Below are 18877 nucleotides of genomic sequence, written 5' to 3'. Positions count from 1 at the left end.
TGGTTAGGAAAGACTGAACATTTGTAAAATGTCTTTTTATTTTACTTGTTCCTTTGGTCAAAAACTTACATTACCCACTGAAAAAATTAAACTAAAACTTTTGGCATGTATGAAATTGTCATGTATCAACACGAAAGTGGCATTTTCTCAAAAATTAGTCGTTTTCGGAGATGAAGTCTATATTTCTCTTTCTTAAACTTAAATAAAAATGGAGTAATTATCTGAGCATTACTTTCAATAGGACTGAGAAAACTTCTGTGGACTCGCCGATATATATATACATACATACTGTTTGTGGTACATTACAGAGAATTACGCTCTGAAGAATCACTAAAAATGGCCGACGATTGCTTCAACAACGTATCAGTCAATAGAATATCCATAGACCATTTTTTCTCTGGCGACTAATAAACATGAAACTTCACAAATGTCTCCAAAGAATAAGCAATGTTTGAAATAAGCTAACTTGATTTAGAAAGATTCAGAAGTGTCGTCTTCTTCGCATTAGACAGGTACTTTGCTGTATGCTTACCTTCTCCGTTACATATCCCCGGGGATCAAATTTATAGCTTCGAGCAACCGGAAAATCCAATAACCAAACAGAATGGTGCAGAGTATAACTGTGTTTATAATGTAGACCAGAATGCCTGATTATCAGGAATATGAGAAAATCATGGAAATGGCGAAAGGAAAAAAGTGAAGAAGGAACGCAACATGTCTCAGGTAACCACACTTGGCAGGCGTTTAAAACGCATCTTAACCTTTATATTATAGCGATTTGACCTAAGTAAATGTGTTATTATTCTTGGAATGCTTTTATTTAGATCGAGCGTTTTGAAGGTGATTGAAATTTCTGTAGAAATTTCACAATCTTATTGAGTATAAATGCTGCGCAGGCCTATAAAAAAAAATATGCTCTTTATGGTCAAAATCCGTCATCGGAAGAATCGACCCAATGATGGTTTTCGTTCTGGAAATTTCGACGTTAAAAGTGCTCTTCATAGTAGTCGATCAGTTATAAAAAAATTCGCAAAGCTCGGAGGGCTAGTGTAATCTCTAGAAGTAGATCTTTACGTTGGTTTCTGAGATGTTCAATAAGGAGAAAACAGAAAATAAGTAATATAATATTATCGACAAATTAGCCTTAGAAGAATTTAGGTTAATCTGGTTACATGACTTTTAATATAAATCAATACTCATGTGACAAAAAAGTATTTAGATTTTTTCTGGTTGCGTAAAACCATAGGTGATCACTCTCGTCCACAGAAAAGAGCTATATATCGGTATTCTCTTACATCTAATAACATCCTCTTACTTTATTACTTATAAGCTACTGCATACGAACAACAACCTATAATTGTTAATTAAGGAGTGCGAATAACCAAGAGTGTCTGCACCAACTCTCCGATTCGCAGTAGGTCTTTTACTTATATTTGCTTCTACCAGCTTTTAGATGACATTTTCCAGTATATTTCCTGTCGCAAAGCAAGAGGCTGTTTTTCCCAACAAAACCACTTGCCCTTCGTTTTTTTGTTTATTTGATAAACACTTAGCTGTTCTATTATACTGGTAAGATCTATTCACCCAGTTTGGGTGTTCAGTACAGTATCCACCCGACTCGCGACAATCTATAGCAGACAATGTACGTTTCCCTCGCCCTCTGGACTTTCCCTTGCACCTGTTTCCCGACACGAATAGCTCGATGGATCCATCAATCGCTAGTAAAACTTCAATAGAAGAGCCCAAATGACGAGTTGAAAGGTGCAGGACAGTCTGTTGATAATTGCAGTGCGAATAAACAGAGGGCACCGTTAGTGTTTTTTAGATGGTGTGGTTGAACTCAGTAGAATTCTCCAGTACAGACCGGAATCGTTGGCTGGAGCGTTGTAACCTCTGGTTAAGGTGGAATAGTAGCAATCCACTGCTGGTGGTGAGCTTCTTCTAATAAAGTGAAGTACATTGTAGCATTAGCGATATTGGGAATCAGCATGTTGCGCAGTGTCTCTTTACTCCTTCGGACATCAGATCTCATCAGAAACCATGTCAAACAGTCGAAGCGTACTGCTGCGCATTTTACCTTTACACCTAACCAAACCGAGCCTCCAGTAAAAGGTGAGTCTAGCTTAAACTAGTCTTTAAAAATGTGACAAGGATCTTGCTCGTAAAGATGGCAACCATTATTTGCTCGCTGATGCTGTCTAGGGTATCCAGCATATTTGAGACCCATCTCGAGTACCTGATAAATTAGCACGCAGAAAAGTATCTGTCTGGAACTGTGTGACTTTCGCGCTTTTTGCAGGTTTTTGAACGCAATCACTTGAAGCAGATGTTGAGAATACTTACTACACACACTAGTGCTTTGTTAAAGTTATGCAGGATTGTTCATTAATATGTACCATTTAGTAACCTAAATTGGCAAGGAATTTTACAGCAAATTTATTGACAAAAAATTAGTAGCAGCAAAAAGACGTGAAGTTAAATTTTTAGCAATAAGAGGATAATTTGTTAATATTGATCGCTTCTGGGGACTACAATATATATTTGTAAATCATATTATACCTCAGATGTTCCTTCATTGACGTATCCGATGTTGATCAATGGAAAGCTATCGTAAATATTGTTGTTTATCCAGGGCCGAACTTTTAAGTTTATCTGGAAATTTTTGATGTATCGTGTATTACAATGGCATAGTTTTCAAGAGTTAGAAACTCTTGAAAACGCATCCAAGCTACCTGTATTCTAGTCTTCCAGAAAGTAAATGTCTTACAGTTGTAAAAGTGATTCACCCAGACGACCTTTGTGGAACTTTAATGAAGTCTTTAAAAGAAATCCGCACATTTTCATGAACAACATGTAGCAACCGCAATTTTAAGCCAACCTACATGTATTTAATGATCTGGTATTTAGGTGAGATGGAGAAGTTAAATATGTTCCAGTCGATTACCAGTGCTTTAGATCTTGCTCTTGCAAAGGATCCTACCGCAGGTATGCGCCACCTCAATGTAAGCTGTAACAAGCATGAACTCTCCAATCAATTGTAAATGTCAGGGAAAAAGACAATGATGAAACAAACCAGCAATCTTTTCAAGTAATGCTATAAGTATAATTTAATCGTCTTCTACTACTTTACTTGCTTGCTTAGTTACCTGTCTAATCGTTCCTTATATCAATCAAATTCTTTTGTTTACCCGAAAAAGGAACAGGGAAGAATTTTTCTTAACGTTTACTCTGGCAGCCTTTATGGAACTCGATTATAAAACTTCAAGATGTAAACGATCCACCTCTAAAGTTGTTTTTTTTCTCGCAAAGCCTGGATTTTGGATAGAATTTAGCCCGTGATAATAATAGGCCGTGATGTTATTACTATGTTGTTGATTCGTCTACTGTCAAAGCTCCAAGTTTTGACAAAAGATGAATTGGAACCACTTGTAAAGGTGATATAATTACCTCGTATGTTGTAAAGATTATATAATTACCTTATATGTTGTAAAGATGATATAGTCATCTCATATGTTAAGGGCTTACACTGATTTAAGCTTGCTTTCTTATGTAGTGGTTTTTGGTGAAGACGTTGCGTTTGGTGGTGTGTTTCGTTGCACGATGGGACTTCAGAAAAAATATGGACCAGACCGTGTATTTAATACTCCGCTGTGTGAACAGGGAATTGCGGGATTTGGAATTGGCCTCGCAATAAGCGGCGCTACTGCGATAGCCGAAATGCAATTTGCAGACTACATCTTCCCAGCATTTGATCAGGTACCTCAAAATACCGCAATAACATAAAAATACAAACAGAAGTAATATATCAAACGGTTGCCATCCCGAATATTCATATATCTGTGTCGATTCTTTCATTTCATCATACTAAAAAACCTCTTTTGTCATTTCTGTAAGTGTTTTCTTAAACTTAACAGGTTCGAACCTTTTTGACTTGTTTTAACAACTGCTTGAACCACTATTCCATTTATGCAGATTGTTAACGAGGCGGCTAAGTTCCGTTACCGAACGGGTAACCAATTTGACGTGGGCTCATTAACCATTCGCACACCTTGCGGCGCTGTAGGGCATGGCGGTTTATATCATTCACAAATGGTAGAAGGATACTTTGCGCATTGTCCGGGACTTAAGGTGACTGCTGTACCCAAACGGAGGCTACTTGCTTTTTTGCAAACCCTTATATGACTGTTGATTTACACGTGGTATTCATTTTAAAAAACCGTGATGTGTCAATCAGGTTGGAAATCGAACTGCAACAAAATTATTAATAAAATAGGCCTTTTTTGTTTTCTAACTTTGTTATGGAATATGGCAACGCTAGCTTGTCATACCTCGGGGTCCGACACAGGCAAAAGGACTGCTTTTGTCTTGCATCCGGGATCGGAATCCGTGCATATTCTTCGAACCGAAAATTCTCTATCGAATTGCCCAGGAAGACGTACCCAAAAACGACTTTATGATCCCTCTTTCACAAGCAGAAATCGTTAGACCCGGTATATTTTTTGTGTGAAAAATTTAAACTCACAAAGAACATCAATAAAATCACTGTTAGTTTATATTTAACTAACCTAACTAGCCGGTTTAGGCTAGAAATAAAGTGACTCCAGTATGCGACCATACTCGCTTACTCGCTGTGGTTGTTTATACTCGATCCTATCTCATAACATGTTTATAGGTTCATATATGCTATACGACAGGTGTTAAAAAAATTGATCGATATGCAAGCCTTAAAATATTGTAGGTGTGTTGTGCAAATATTTAAATAAAAACCAGGATACACTATATACTATTGTGTGGGTTAGAATTTACCGAATACGCAAGCTTCGATATACATACATCATTCTAATACTGACGATGTTCGTTTTCAATCAAAGGGATTGTGACTATTGTTCGTTGTAGGTAAAGGATCATAACAAACGATTACATCTGTTTTGTAATGTTATAAATGATACATTTTTCTTTACTAATTCATGTGTCTTATATCACAGGTAAGGACATTACTCTGGTATCTTGGGGTACACAAGTTCATGTGCTAAACGAGGTGTGCGATTTGGCAAAACAACAGCTAGGAGCTGAGTGCGAGGTCATCGACCTACAAACGATCATCCCATGGGACAAAAAAACAGTTGTTGATGTGAGTCTAAATAGCTACAGTATGATTATGTATAATACTTTAGATGTAAATACCATCCCTAAGCCTAAGTTAGAGCTACGTGATCATTTCTGTCACATAATGGTTGTTCAGGGCGCTGTCGTCAAAGATAACATATCATCAAAGGCCGTTGTTGATTGTTGAGAATCCTAGTGCTCGGTTCCCTTACTGCACTAACCGAAGTCCCGTACCAGAAATCTGCTCTTATTATTAATTTGACAAAACATTGATAATATTGCAGTCAGTAAAAAAGACAGGCCGTCTTGTTGTGTCACACGAGGCAACCCTAACTGCAGGGTTTGGTGCAGAGATTGCCGCTTCTATTCAACAAGAGTGCTTCCTTTATCTCGAGGCCCCGGTGGCCAGAGTGGCCGGTTATGATACTCCGTTCCCGCATGTATTTGAGCCGTTTTACCTGCCAACGAAATGGAAGGTGCTTGAAGCTGTCAAGAAAACGCTCAATTATTAAACAAAAAACCACTATGATTTATTGAGATAAATATTTTATGCTAACCAGAGAAGAAATACCTGCAAGCACTGATTTCTTGTCGGTCACATAGGAACCCGATTGCTTAAATCGACCTGTACTAAATGGCGCATAAGTAGTGTTACATTCATTTCATATGATTTATGATGTGCCCGATGAATTCGGCTGGAAGTATTATTATATCAGCTTTGTGACTATTCAAAACAAGAACACTCGATCAACGGTAAATGATTATTTGTGGCTAATAATTAACGCCGTGGCAATGTTCGTTATAGTGCTTACATTATTGATGAAAAGATTGTTAATTTATAATATAATAATGCAACTGGCGGCTGATACTAGACATTCTCGCGATAAATCCGTTTCTACATGTGAACATATCACATGCCTTTGTTACGCGTAGAGATTCAAGCTTGCTTCCGTCTTTCAGGACTGTGAAAAACTAAATATGCAAAACTATGTACTTGTATAATGACTCACATCGTACATGCTAACAGAAAAAAAAAGGGTAATATTTTCTTATAAACTTGACTTATGTTATATTGCAAGTGATTATTCAGTGTGTGTGCTCAATTCTTTAGAAAAATCAAAACTGAGTTTTTAAATATTCTCGTTCTTCCGCATTTTTTTAGTAAGAATGGTATTATACGTATGAACTTATTCAAAAGAACGTGGTCAGCAAAATCCAAATACGTTGAATTGCTCATTTATATTGCGTAGTGTATCGATAAAACTCGTACGTACGTAATTACTTTATAAAAAGCGATTTTAAGTTTAAACCTATTGGGTCGTCGAAAAAGTATTGACCATTTGAAGCCAAAATGTTAAAACAAATATTTTTTGTGCTTTAGAATAATATTAGTAAACTAAATATGCACCATTTTAATCGATGACCTTCTGTCATTTTTATGGCAACACCATAATCCGATCACTGTAGAATTTCTGTGCTTTCTGGGTTAAAAATCGTGATTATTGAAACTTATTATTCTTATTGTTGTAGCTTATTATAAATCCTTATTGAAACTAAGTTAACAAACTTAAGGGAGTTCTGCAAAGACTGAAAAAAATTTGATAGTAAAAAAATTCGGATTATACGGGGAACGCGTTAAAATTGCCCTGCCATATTTATTCAGTTTTTGCCAGATAACTAAAAATGTGATTTGGCATTGTCATGGCCTTCTTTGTTCATTAGTAATTTTTTTTAATGCTTGTTGTAATCTTATTATTTATTAACCGTAGAAGTCCGAATAAATCGGTTTGTCAGGCGGCAACAACTTAGATTCCTTTCCAATACACCAAAAATACAGCATCGCCTTCTTTGGCGTCAGTTAAGGTTTTATCGAGGATTGCGACGCACATTTTTTTTTATTTTCGCATTACTCTTGTAAAGAACCCACTTATCATCACCCGGGATCACCCAGTTTAGAAATAACTCAATTTTGTTGCGTTCCTGTAGAATCTTGCGAGTAGAGATACAATCGAGTACTTTATTTTGCGTTGATTCGTGTAGCACCCATACATTGAGCTTTCTTTTGTTACCAGCTTTCTTCGAATAATTCAGTGTTTGATGGGAGATGCTCAATTTCGTGGCGATGTTGTGGGTAATTACATATTAGTCTTGCTCGACTTTTGCAATAAATTCGTCAACTTTTCCGTAATTGGTTGATGCTACGAGAGGCATCCTTTATATCGAAACTTCTAGAACGAAAGCGCCAGAACGATCTTTCTCATAACGCTTCTTCCAATAACGCCTCTTGGCCATAAATGGCACGATTTTGTCTATGGGTCTGAACAGTAGTTTGATCGTAATTAAACTGTAAAATATAGCGCACCTTTCTTTTTATTAATTTTAATCATTTTCAAGGAATTCTGAGTAAAGGTACTCCAACGATTCAATACAATTCGTATTATTAGAGCTATACGATTTTTAACCACCAGTTAAAGTAAAGCGTGAATCCTTTTCTATAACCTAATATTTAGTTTATTATGATTCAATGTGTTAATGAGATTTTTATGTACATCATGATGTCACAATTTTAGGCATACACTGCATTCGACATGGCAGGATTTTCTGCCATGCGTTACAGCAATCTTAGTACCACTGCAATTAACAGGTGCGATACCTGCATCGGTAATAAAACAGATATATATGTTGTGAACAAATGCGAGTTTATTTTTTGCTAATTAAATATGCTATTTGTGTTTGTTCCAATTTGCTACTGCACAATATTTATTTAGCCCCAAAAATAATTTACCAATAACTGCATTTATCTTCTATTTTCAGATTTTATTCGCTTTTTATTATTTAATTTATGATCGACAAAACAGATCAACATTTCCTCAGCCTCCAGCCTCAAAAAATTGCGTACACAGCTGCCATATAAACCTAACGTCTAATGCATCTAATATTATGCAATTGTTTATGCAATATGGTAGACAAGATTAATAAGCTACGCTAGTAAAATAGCTTGTGTCATTAAACGAGATTCTATGCCAAATGCTAACTCCTTCATATCTTAATTTATTAAGCGTATTCGTTCTCACCATGTTCTTAGCATTTGATATTTTTTTACCTAGTTTTTCATTCCCTCTGTTTAAGAAAACAGAGAGCAACCATTGAACGGTACTTAACCTGCTAGCCCGCACCTTAATGAACTGTCAGCCTATTTTTTTGGAGAAACACTGGTTACTGACATAAGAATAATGACTACCTGGAAAATCAAGAGATAAGTAATACCTTCCCAGTAACATAATGCAGCCTGGAGTATTTCAGAGTAGCCGTTTTGTAAACGCCAAATTTCGCCGTTTAAATTGCTTTGAATAGGCAGGTTTAAACCTAAAAAACGATTCTTATTTCACTGAGTTCACCTACCCAATCATATTACAGCTTTTTTTTTTTTATTAGACATTCTGTTGGCCACGACTACATAGCTGCATATGTGTGTGCTCAAAGAGGAGGTATCCTATGTTAAAAAATCAATTTTTTTACTTTCTTACGATTCCAATCTGAGTATCCGATTAAAATATACTTTTTACCCATTTTAATCTCTGTATATAACCTAACAATGTCGTGATCTTCTGGACCCTCAAGACTGTTTTCTTTGTTTAATATTGTTAATTTATAAGCATTGCTATTTGCTGCAGCTTAACAAATATTGTTTCAAAAATAGATATCACTTTTCATTTAGTCTAGTTTCTATAAAGGTTGTCTATCATATTGAACAGGGCGGAACTGGCGTAAAGATGCGGTTCGCTTTGTTGAATTTCTGCTGACAGCTGATTGATACGTTCGTACAGCTGTTTGTCTGATGGCTTGACGCTCATTTGGGAAAGCGATTCTAGTAGAAGACTTCGTTGTTCGGGTGACACCTTCTGTGCTACCATTGCAGCCGCATTAACGACCCGTAGCATCCGAGCCCTCGTCGCTGGTCCTGGTGGAAGCTGCAATTGCAGCTGACCCATGAGCACCGAGAGATACTCCTCACATGTATCTTCGTCAGCATCCGGTAACAGTTTCGTTATGACGGTTGAAGCGTGGTCGCTTCGACGAAGCGTCTCAATGGGTTGGGGAATCTCGAGAATGTTTTCGCAGTAAAGCTCGATGATCATGTGCTCAATTTCCTCGAGATAGCCTTCGACAGGCATAAGTAGGTTTTTGGGTAGGTCGCAAATGAGACGAGCTAGCAGCTCGAAATAATGCCGCGGATAGTTGGTTTCGAGCGTCTCAAAGTATGTGTGCAATAAAGAATTGGCTACTGTATCAGCCACATGCACGACGCGTCGATAGTAACTCATCGGGGCCAATGCTGTAACCATCATACTGAGCTGTTGGTCTGCCTTGTTCGTTGATGCAAAGGACTCTCTCAGAAGGATATGCAACGTGGATTTAACTGACTCGAAAATCTCCTCTTTGCTTTTGTCATGAGGAATCATTAGAGCTGCGCACACTGCAGGACAAAGGAGCAGCTTCTTAAATACTGACTCATAGTTCGCCTCAGTTATGCTGTATACCAATACCTCCGTCATATCGATGTGTTTCGGGAAACGCGAAAATATCTTTAGGTAACCCGGCAAGTTGTACTGAATGTGCTTCGCCATTTTCTGCAGATTTGTACGAAGAAAGTTGATCACGACGTGTGCATTGCTGGTGTTCGACAAACCAGCCGAAATAATGGCCGCTACATTGACACTCGCCAACGCTGCGCTTCTTTGTGAGTAATCTGGCATATACTTGCTTAAAAATGACTCCACCTCAAGACACAGCAGAAAATCGTTTGTTTTCACTTTCGAAACGCATTGTATCGCCCAAGTCTGTTCTGAGGGATCACATGTACATAGCATGTTTAGGCAATTTATTGCTTTGCATAAAATGCCAGCATATTCCTGTGTTCCCTGCTGTACGGCGAGCTCGATAACGGCCGAGCAGTACTCCATCGCGGCAGAGTAAACCTCATTTTTCTGTGGGTGATTTTCCTGATGACATAGTTCCAACCACTGAGGTAGAACCGAAAACACGGCGACATTTAGATAGTGGTCAGCAGTAAGAGAACGCACTTGTGTAGCTGCAGTAAACGACTTTTTGTTTACGTCATCTAGCCAATTTGGTATTCTCTTTAAAATTGAGTCCTTTATGAAAGGCGGCATGCGATCGGGATATAATAACAGGACTTGAGTAAAAAAGCACAATATATTCCTTTTTGTGACTCCGCTCACAGTATCGTCTTGCAAGGCTTTAAGAAGACGCTCGTTGACCAATGAGTACTCGTCAAGCTCCATGAGCACAAGCGACAGGAGCAGTTCCGTCTGGGCTATGGTGAGTGATGGCAAAATTTCAGTTAGCTGCTTCTTGCTTATAAAATGCTGCAGGACGGTTAATGCCAATTGTTGATCCGCCGCTGATGTAATCTTATCAAAGACAATTGCCATTAGCATATCAGCCACCTCATCGCTTTTTGGTAGGCAGCGTGCGTCGCACTCGAGGCATGCCCGATGAAGCTTGATGAGAACGTCTCGGGATATCTGTTTCGGTAGATGCTCGATCAGCTGGGCAAGGTTGTCGTAGCGGAACGACGAAGCGATTGAGACCGCATCATCAACCTCCTCGCGAGTCGAACTAGAGGACACTGACTTTGAACTCATCCTTGGAAGTTCTCGTTCCAAGACCTCAACACAAATGCATTTCTTTATCGATCGAATGACATCGCACGAATATATAGCAAGAATTGCTATATATTTATTAGATGATCGGCGAAGATCCAAGGTATAAATACGTCTTAGTGATGTAAATTACAACTGTGGCACAATTGAAGAAAAATCACCCTGAAAGAAGCACTATGGGACTTTGCTTGAGCATTCCGAGAGTAGTAGTCTGTTGTTTATAGTGGATTTTAATCACCTGCTGAAACACAACCCAAACAGAACAATTAATGTCGATAATAATTTAGCACATTCTCCTAATTTCGTTTACATCTTGTAGGTTTCATATCTCTGGTACATATTGTACTTCTGAGAACCCTTACTTGTTAGGTTTGAGAGTACCATTCCTTCAAGTTGTTTATTGTGTTCTCATTTTCATTCATCATATTAAAAATGATTACTTTAAATGCACTCCGGGTGTGACTAAATCGCACATTATTTACGAAAGTATAGTTATTCGTTATAAATGCAAATCCGTCTATAGTTTAAGTTGCGATTTCAAACAATTGAATTACCAGGTAACAAACATACAAGCTACTGCACAAATTTATGCCAGTACAGCCTAAAAAACAAAGCTTGAATTTAGATTTTTGGAATAGAAAGAAACGTTGGAACAAAAAGGCACACACACACTTATACACGACGATGCACTTTAGAAGAAACAATTTCGCAGCTGAATATAGCCCATTTATATTAAATCATAATAACTATATTTATTAATATAAGAATTGAATCTACAAAGTGAATCAGAAGTGTGTGTAACCAAAATGAGTTAAATGAGAAAAAAAAAACAGAATTAATGGATAAATACTTCCAACTAGACCCTTGTTACCCTGATCTTGTTAAAAGTAGCGATCACAAAAGACAACACAAAACAGTCGGGTTAACAGCAGTAATAATTGCTATTGTTAGAATCCTTTATTCTTATTCATCGTCACCGTATTATGATAACTAAGCACTGGTAAAACAGAATATACAAGAGTGCATCATCATTAACTATCATCATTATTCTTATTGTTACAATTATGTTAATATAGTGTTACGCTACACTATTTGTAAATAATCCTATTGGCTTCTTACATAATATGAACATTTTCTGTTATTACTATTAGAGTAATCGTTATCTCTCCTTAGTACATTAGTACAATATGATCATCAGCATCTGTACTCCTGTAATAATAGTAATATGATACTAAAAACAGCAATAAAAATATAACGTATTTTGGTAACGTGTCGTAATAGCGAAATAAAATGTGTTTTGTCTTCGATATATGACATTGATTTTTCCCATAATCGTCATCTCGATTTGTTGCGATTTGTTTTCGTTAATCCACACTTTCGTCGTTTTATGAATCGTTATTCTTAGCTTCTTTCGCCGATCTCGTTATTATTATATCTCATAGTGTACTGTGTCTCAATAATATTATTTTTCTACTCAGAATGGTGATCTTCTATAACCCTCCAATAATCATGCTTAGCCTCGATCTATGATGTTGATGTTCGTCATGACGTCGAATGATTTCGCGAACTCTTATCGCAGCTCATGCCGTTGTTAGTGTGTCATAGTTGTCTGTTAGTAATGTTCTTACCATTATCTTTACTTAGCTTAGTTTCATCCATTCCTCGTACCAACAGCCCCTCCCAAGAAGTGATTATCATTACCCACTAATCATTCTCGGCTATTTCTCCCTTTTATTCCTCTTTTTCTAACTGCGGCATTCGCCTTTTCGTCTCTCTATTTTTAAATAATTGCGTAAAATTTACGTTTTTCCATACGCTGTGTCCTTATAATATTCATTATCACCTTTTGCATGACGCGTGTGATTAGTAAAAGCCGCCCAAAGAAGCCTGCCGTATTACACCCTTTGGCTGGGTTAACGTCTAAAACAACGGCGATATATATATATATATATATATATATATATATATATATATATATATATATGTTTCTTATCTGATGTCATCTACGTATAACAATGTACAACAGTAATATGACAATAGTATATAAAACCACTCAAGTTAAACCCATAGCATTAAACAGGCGGAATAGAATTCTTCACAGCTGCTGGTTGTTTAATTTTTTTCTCTATTGCACTTGTTGATTCTATTTTCGAGACAATCGTCACGCATGGACAGCAATGCCAAGCTAATGATTCTTATCGTAATAGTCCAAGAAAACGTAATTCATGGCTCTGATGTAATAGTGGCGATGGACGCGGAAAGAAGCTCCGACAAAGCTGTATGCCCGCTATCCCAAACCCGGGTAATTTATTTTTTGTATAAAACAAAACACGATGATATTTAGCGTCCCGTAATGGAACACAGCACGAGCCACTCATTACTATGTTTTTCTCTATATTCGTCAAAACAATTAGTTTATTTGCCGTACATTCAAGTAGCAACTGATACAAGAGCAATGAAAAAAAAACATTTTACAATTAAAATTCCCCATTTGCGTGTGTCAAATCGCAGCAACTAGTTGCTAGAAATGAGAAGGTTTATCCGACAGTTTATCGGTATCGGCATCGCAATAGCTAACATGTTTGCCTGTTAAGCTTAAGTTGTGAGGAGTGGTCTAAGTTTGAATCCGCGCGTCGACACTTCGTTTTGTGCTGGAGGAACCAATCTGAAACAGTGCCTAATGACCTAAGTATCGGACGTGAAACACGAAAAACAGCTCAAGAAATCAGATAAGGATAATAACAAACCGATAAATTGCAGAAGTATAGCTTTGAGATCAATTTTCGTTAACTGAGGACGAGCTTTTTAGAGATGTGGCAGCGTGTTTAGTTTATATGATTTTTTTTAGAGGTTATACTCCATTTTTTTATCACGTGGATTCACTCTTTTGTAAAGCGGCTTTTGCTCCACCTGTGTTTTTTTCGTTCCATTAAACGCTGTGAATATTGCATCAGAAGCAAACACTTCGTACAAAATAAGCGTTTTCCTATATATATATATATATACGAACGTTCTTTCGTTTTCTCCATAAAGAATTTAGCCAATGGGTTTTTTACATCGCTGCTACATCCAGTCGACGTAATCGCCGACGGCACATAGAGCCCCAGTCTTCATTAGGCTTGGCGACGTTTTATCAGCTATTCAAAAAAAAGCAAATTCTTTGCTACTGTTTAATAACTAGCTCAAGTGAGCAATGGTTTAAAACATATGGGTTCCAGCCATGTGACCTTGAATCTAGAATCACCAATACAATTTTGTTGTTCTTTTGTCAGTAGAACAGAACAGGCAACTCGCTTCGACACGATTTGCTTGATCGAATTGAATTAACCACCTATTTTTTTCCGGTCAATCGAATTCGTTTCCGATCATATGAAGCTTCTCCGCGAGATCCTTTTCGTTTGAAAGCCAACACCATATCTTCCATTCCACTACGGTTGACTGGAGGTCAAAGAACGATTGTGTTCATAGTTTTTCCTCTGCACATTTCGTGCGTAAATATATGAAGCAAAAAGGTTTACAGCATAAGTTGCCAAGTCCTTTTGCGCTTAGTTACCTTAAAACATTAAGGATATTAGCCAGAAAGCACAAATCGGAACCGGTGACATCTAGTGGCCATTTTATTCCTTTTAACATGAGATTCTTTTCAGCAGACATCTCGCCTATTATTCGACTTTACTATAACCTTAACGATCGCTATCATCACCCACTTTGGCTAACTGGATGTACCTATTCGTCGTAATATACGTGACACTTTTCCACTGCATGTAATCATGCCGACTGACCATTCAGTTCATCTCCATCACACGCACTGAGCGACACAGAATTGAATAGGCCGCCATTTAATAATAACCGAGATCGACTGTTGATATTCACCTAGCTACTAGTTTTTTCCGTTCGATTGCCTTGCTTTCCTTTCTCGCGATTGAACTGAAACCACGAGATGTATGAACTGAGTACACTGTCTGCATGACTCTGCCTTTGCGACTGACATTGGATCGGTGAAGAAAACTTGTAAGAAACAAACACGCTGTTACGGCGTCAAGCATCGATACCAGCAATCATCAATATTTGCGTTTCACGCCATGTTACACCATGTTGCCTTTAACAAGTAGTGCCACACCTTTTTCCATGATTTCTGTATGTTTCTCTTTGCTCGCCAGGCGGTGGCTTGGGGCGCTCGCGGATCTTCGCTGCACCCACTGCAACAATAATTTAACCATATCCGAATAGAATCGCGGCCATTTTGAGTTAACTCAGTTGTTGTTGTCATTCACGCTATGTCGTTTTCAATTTAGCACAAATCGTTTTGCTCCTGCAGCACTTTTTTTATTTTGAGCAGGATGTCGGTGTACCATTGGTCGAATCGTGAGATGGCATCATAATCGGCGACAGCTGCCGTAAACCCGTCCAAATCCTGATCCTCGAGTTTGGTAGCAAGCGTCGTAATGAGTTTACACTCGCGCGAATCCTGGAAAGCGGGGAAGATCTCGCTGTACTTTGCTACCGCTTGGGTTGCGTTGAGCGTGTCGATGCACAGGTGACATAACGCCGCCTTAAAGAAGTACTCTTTTGCGCTCGATTTGAGTAAAGCTGAGTCAAGGGCTGATTTACCCACCTCCTCAAAGATATTGATTGCCTTCTCATATTTGTCCATCTGTGCCGAGTATCTGGCAACCTGTAGCAGGCACTTGTTTGCTGAACTGTAGGATTCTTCGCCCTTGAAATAATCGGCTGCTTGTTCGTAATGTGAGATAGCACGATCTAGGTCGGCAATCTCGTTCTCGTAGATCTCGGCTATAATCATATGGTTTTTCGCTGCCATCGTAAAGCGCCCCATATCTGTATAAATTTCATTGCCTTTTTGCAAACATTCGACGGCCTTGTGGGCCTCGCTCTTCTTGTAACAGTTAGCAGCTTCTCCATAGTTGGTGGCCGCCTCATGTTTGTTGGATAGCTTCAGCTGAAGTTCGGCGCTTTTGCAAAAGGCTGATCCAGAAGCCGACCATTTTTTTGCCATCTTGAACGAATTCGCTGCCTTAGTATACAGTTCGCACGCGTCGATGATCTTCGACTCGGCGTTGAACATCGACCCGAAGAATCCTTGAGCCGATTTGAGCTTCTTGTCGGCTTCCGCCAACAGCTGTATCGCTTTTTGCTCAGAGTTCGCCATCTGCAAGAACAGCAATTGGTTGCCACCCGTTCCGCAGCAAAAAGGAGAAGAGCAGGACACGAATAGCAACAATAACACAATAATGAAATAATGGGACCAACCGCAAATGACAACAGAACACAAGCACAACGGCGAATACAACCCATGTTGTTGTATATAATTGTGTTTGCAACTACAGAAGGACTGTCCCTTCTGATTTCTAAAAATCATCAATCAACTCTTAAAGGGTTCTTATATAATGAGGAAACGGGGTCCTGAAATTTCCCGTCAAAAGCGCACAGATTCCCGCAGTTAGGCAATAAAGATGCCAATAAGGCAAAGGAACCCACTGTTTAGATGAAAAGATGGAGTTGTTTTCCGTTATAAAATTACTTGGTTTTGTAAAGAAAGGTTATAGTAACTTCAGGCGAAGCCAGGAAAGAATGCACATTTGCTCATTTAGGCTTCTCGTGTTACTTTCATTGTGGACAGGAATCCCTAATTTACTACCAGTAAACAAATCACATTCACGAAATATAAATCCAACTAACCGTAAAGCTACAAGCCATTAAATAGAGAAACTCAGGGATGAAAGTGATCGATTCAAGCGGAGGCATTCACCATTTAAGCAAGCTTACCACCCAAAGGAACAGCTACTTGAGTCTTACTTTGCTTTTTGATGTATTCACGATAATTGACGAATAATAACTCGTATGTGCGGATATGTTTGTCAACCGGTAAAAATCAGCACCTAATTCGGTGACTGATTAATATTATTACTATCAATCAATGATAAAAGTTAAACAAACAAGCAAAGCTTCGTGATGGGTGCTACAGAACCTCCCTGGCGGAGGCTTTGGTAATGAGCACGAGACACCAGGAATGGCAACGTATAGCGTATGGTATTAACGCAGGGATACGTTAAATTATATATATATATATATATATATATATATATATGCATAAGCAGTCAACTAATGAGGGGATCCACGTAAGGTTAGAGATATATGGCATACCTGGTACAATCATTTGGTATCCAGCGCACGTGTATCACCTGACTGAACGTTGACGAATTAGTCACCAACAATCGCCATCGATTCCACACTATCCGATCGTACTAAGGAGTTAGCAATTGACGAGGTGGAATCGCCCGCCGCCCAGAGCCCACAACAGCAGTTTACATCTCCGCACTCACTTTAATTTAGACAAGCCTGCGGTTGCTCGTTGCTAGAATAGGACAGAGGAGGGGCGGAAATCTGTGCCGTAGCCATTACCGAAACGAAACTAGCTATCCATCAAAAGGCGCTAAGTAAAGCTGCGGCTTGAACTAAAAACATGCTAAAACAATAGTAAACACAAAAACAAGTGAAAATCAGTGGTGAAAACCGAAAAAAAAACTCACCGTGATTCTGACAGATCTCAGCTGACAATCATACGCATCTGACTGAGTTCGTTTTCAGAGGTTAAGCTCGCTCGTAAAGCGGTTCATTCGCGCAGTACGCCTAGTCAACCAGATCCTAAGCAAAACGAATTCCTTCCGCGTCACCTGCTCGGTTGCTTATCTTCTCAAAAGTTATTATCTCCATAGATGTAACAATGTTGTCGCACGACAATCGCCACTTGATACCCAAGATCCTAGGACGATTCCATGACGACTATACGTGTTTGGCTCCACACGTTAATATCTGAGCGGTGCAATCTTGGCGCTCGGCTGTGTATCGCTCCGCTTGAGCTGCCGATACCCGAAGCCTGGCACGACCTTCCCACCAACGTAGTAATAGTATCATCACGTAGCATAGTGGGGAATCAGTGTCATCATGGGCGCTATTAATCCACGGTAGACAACGACCGGCTGACAGACCACCCGAAGTGTGCAGAGTGCGGCCGTGTGTTATCTAGTATTATCATACGAACAGTAACAAAGACAGTGCTGTTGCTGGTTGTGCAGCTGCTGCAACCGTCTACGGCCTATCGGCTACGGCGACTTCTGTGGTTTTGCCAAAGTGAGTGGTGTTCTTCGAGCAACAAACGTTGAAAACGAAGCACTGCCGGGGTTCAAAGAGGAAGCAGCTTTTATGTTGCCACTGGAAGGCCTCTCAGTTTTCGTTGCTTTATAGATCCTAACTAATAGTTTATTGCCCTGAACATCAAACAGGGTAGGTCCAATACGCAAATACATAGTACACACATTCAGTATAGGTGTTACTGCATTGAGAAAGCTAGTCTATGTTTACAAATATTTTTACAATGATAACAACAATGGCAATAATAATCATCATAATTGTGTAGTAGTGTTACGCTCGTCCTTTCTCTACGCTTTATCCTGGTAGCTTCTGATGACGTTGGTCTACCGCTTACGGGCCTTCCGCCCCACTGACTATTCACATTATATAACATTATAATACTGAAACACAGAAGATTTGTTATGCTTTTGGTTATTATTGTTTTGAAGACATGCTTATTGTGGCTTGAGCGCTGACACCTGGTGGATCGACGCTCACTAGTACTGAGTACGACTAGAGGCGATGTTATAACAGATGCTCATTGTCAAGTTTTTACACTTACGGCATTATTTTCGTATTTACGTCCATTCTCCTAGCAATCGCGGGTGTTTAATAACCCATTGAAGTACATGCTTGTTTTATCACTGGAGTTACAATAGGATTGATCAAGACACAGTCTACGGGTCTGAGTTGTTTGACCAGCAGCATTTTGACAATAGATCTGGAACGCTTCCAAAGCTGATGTACACTTGATTAGTGAAATTAATTATTATTGATAAACTCCTATAAAATCGAGTGGGAAAGAGTCTGCGTAACATAATCTGCACCTATATTTGAAATGGCTGCCTCAGGCTTTTACTAAATGTCAATAAAAATGGCGCTGTCACTATAACGTCACAAAAACATTTCTTGATGTCTAGTAGGTTTTATTA

The 18877-nt window shown here is 38.7% G+C and overlaps 1 protein-coding gene and 1 pseudogene across 10 annotated transcripts; one reads left to right on the top strand and one right to left on the bottom strand.

Annotated features, from left to right (window-relative positions):
• Nucleotides 1-1677: 1677 nt before the first annotated feature.
• BckdhB (Branched chain keto acid dehydrogenase E1 subunit beta) lies at nt 1678-6191 on the top strand. 3 transcript variants are annotated; one of them, XM_022798571.2, is made up of 7 exons: nt 1682-2112; nt 2908-2985; nt 3554-3756; nt 3973-4128; nt 4319-4490; nt 4986-5131; nt 5391-6191. In XM_022798571.2, the coding sequence occupies exons 1-7, from the start codon at nt 1989-1991 to the stop codon at nt 5616-5618; spliced, it is 1107 nt and encodes a 368-aa protein (XP_022654306.1). In that variant the 5' UTR covers nt 1682-1988; the 3' UTR covers nt 5619-6191. The 3 variants fall into 3 exon arrangements, with proteins under 3 accessions (XP_022654308.1, XP_022654307.1, XP_022654306.1); XM_022798573.2 differs by lacking the exon at nt 3973-4128 and having other exon boundaries at nt 1678-2112; XM_022798572.2 differs by lacking the exon at nt 2908-2985 and having other exon boundaries at nt 1680-2112.
• Nucleotides 6192-7784: 1593 nt separating this feature from the next.
• On the bottom strand, nt 7785-18700 carry LOC111247536 (alpha-soluble NSF attachment protein pseudogene; annotated as a pseudogene). 7 transcript variants are annotated; one of them, XR_015324645.1, is made up of 3 exons: nt 17345-17646; nt 16959-17169; nt 7785-11034 (listed from the first exon to the last, which is right to left on the bottom strand). The product of XR_015324645.1 is annotated as an alpha-soluble NSF attachment protein pseudogene, transcript variant X2 (transcript). The 7 variants fall into 7 exon arrangements; XR_015324644.1 differs by having other exon boundaries at nt 7785-11031; XR_015324649.1 differs by lacking the exon at nt 7785-11034 and adding an exon at nt 11711-15963 and having other exon boundaries at nt 17345-18114.
• Between the last annotated feature and the right edge of the window lie 177 nt (nt 18701-18877).

This window comes from Varroa destructor, unplaced genomic scaffold (assembly GCF_002443255.2).
Source record: "Varroa destructor unplaced genomic scaffold, Vdes_3.0 BEIS01000003.1, whole genome shotgun sequence".
Taxonomy (NCBI): Eukaryota; Metazoa; Arthropoda; class Arachnida; order Mesostigmata; family Varroidae; genus Varroa; species Varroa destructor.
This window is presented reverse-complemented; position numbering and strand designations above follow the sequence as displayed.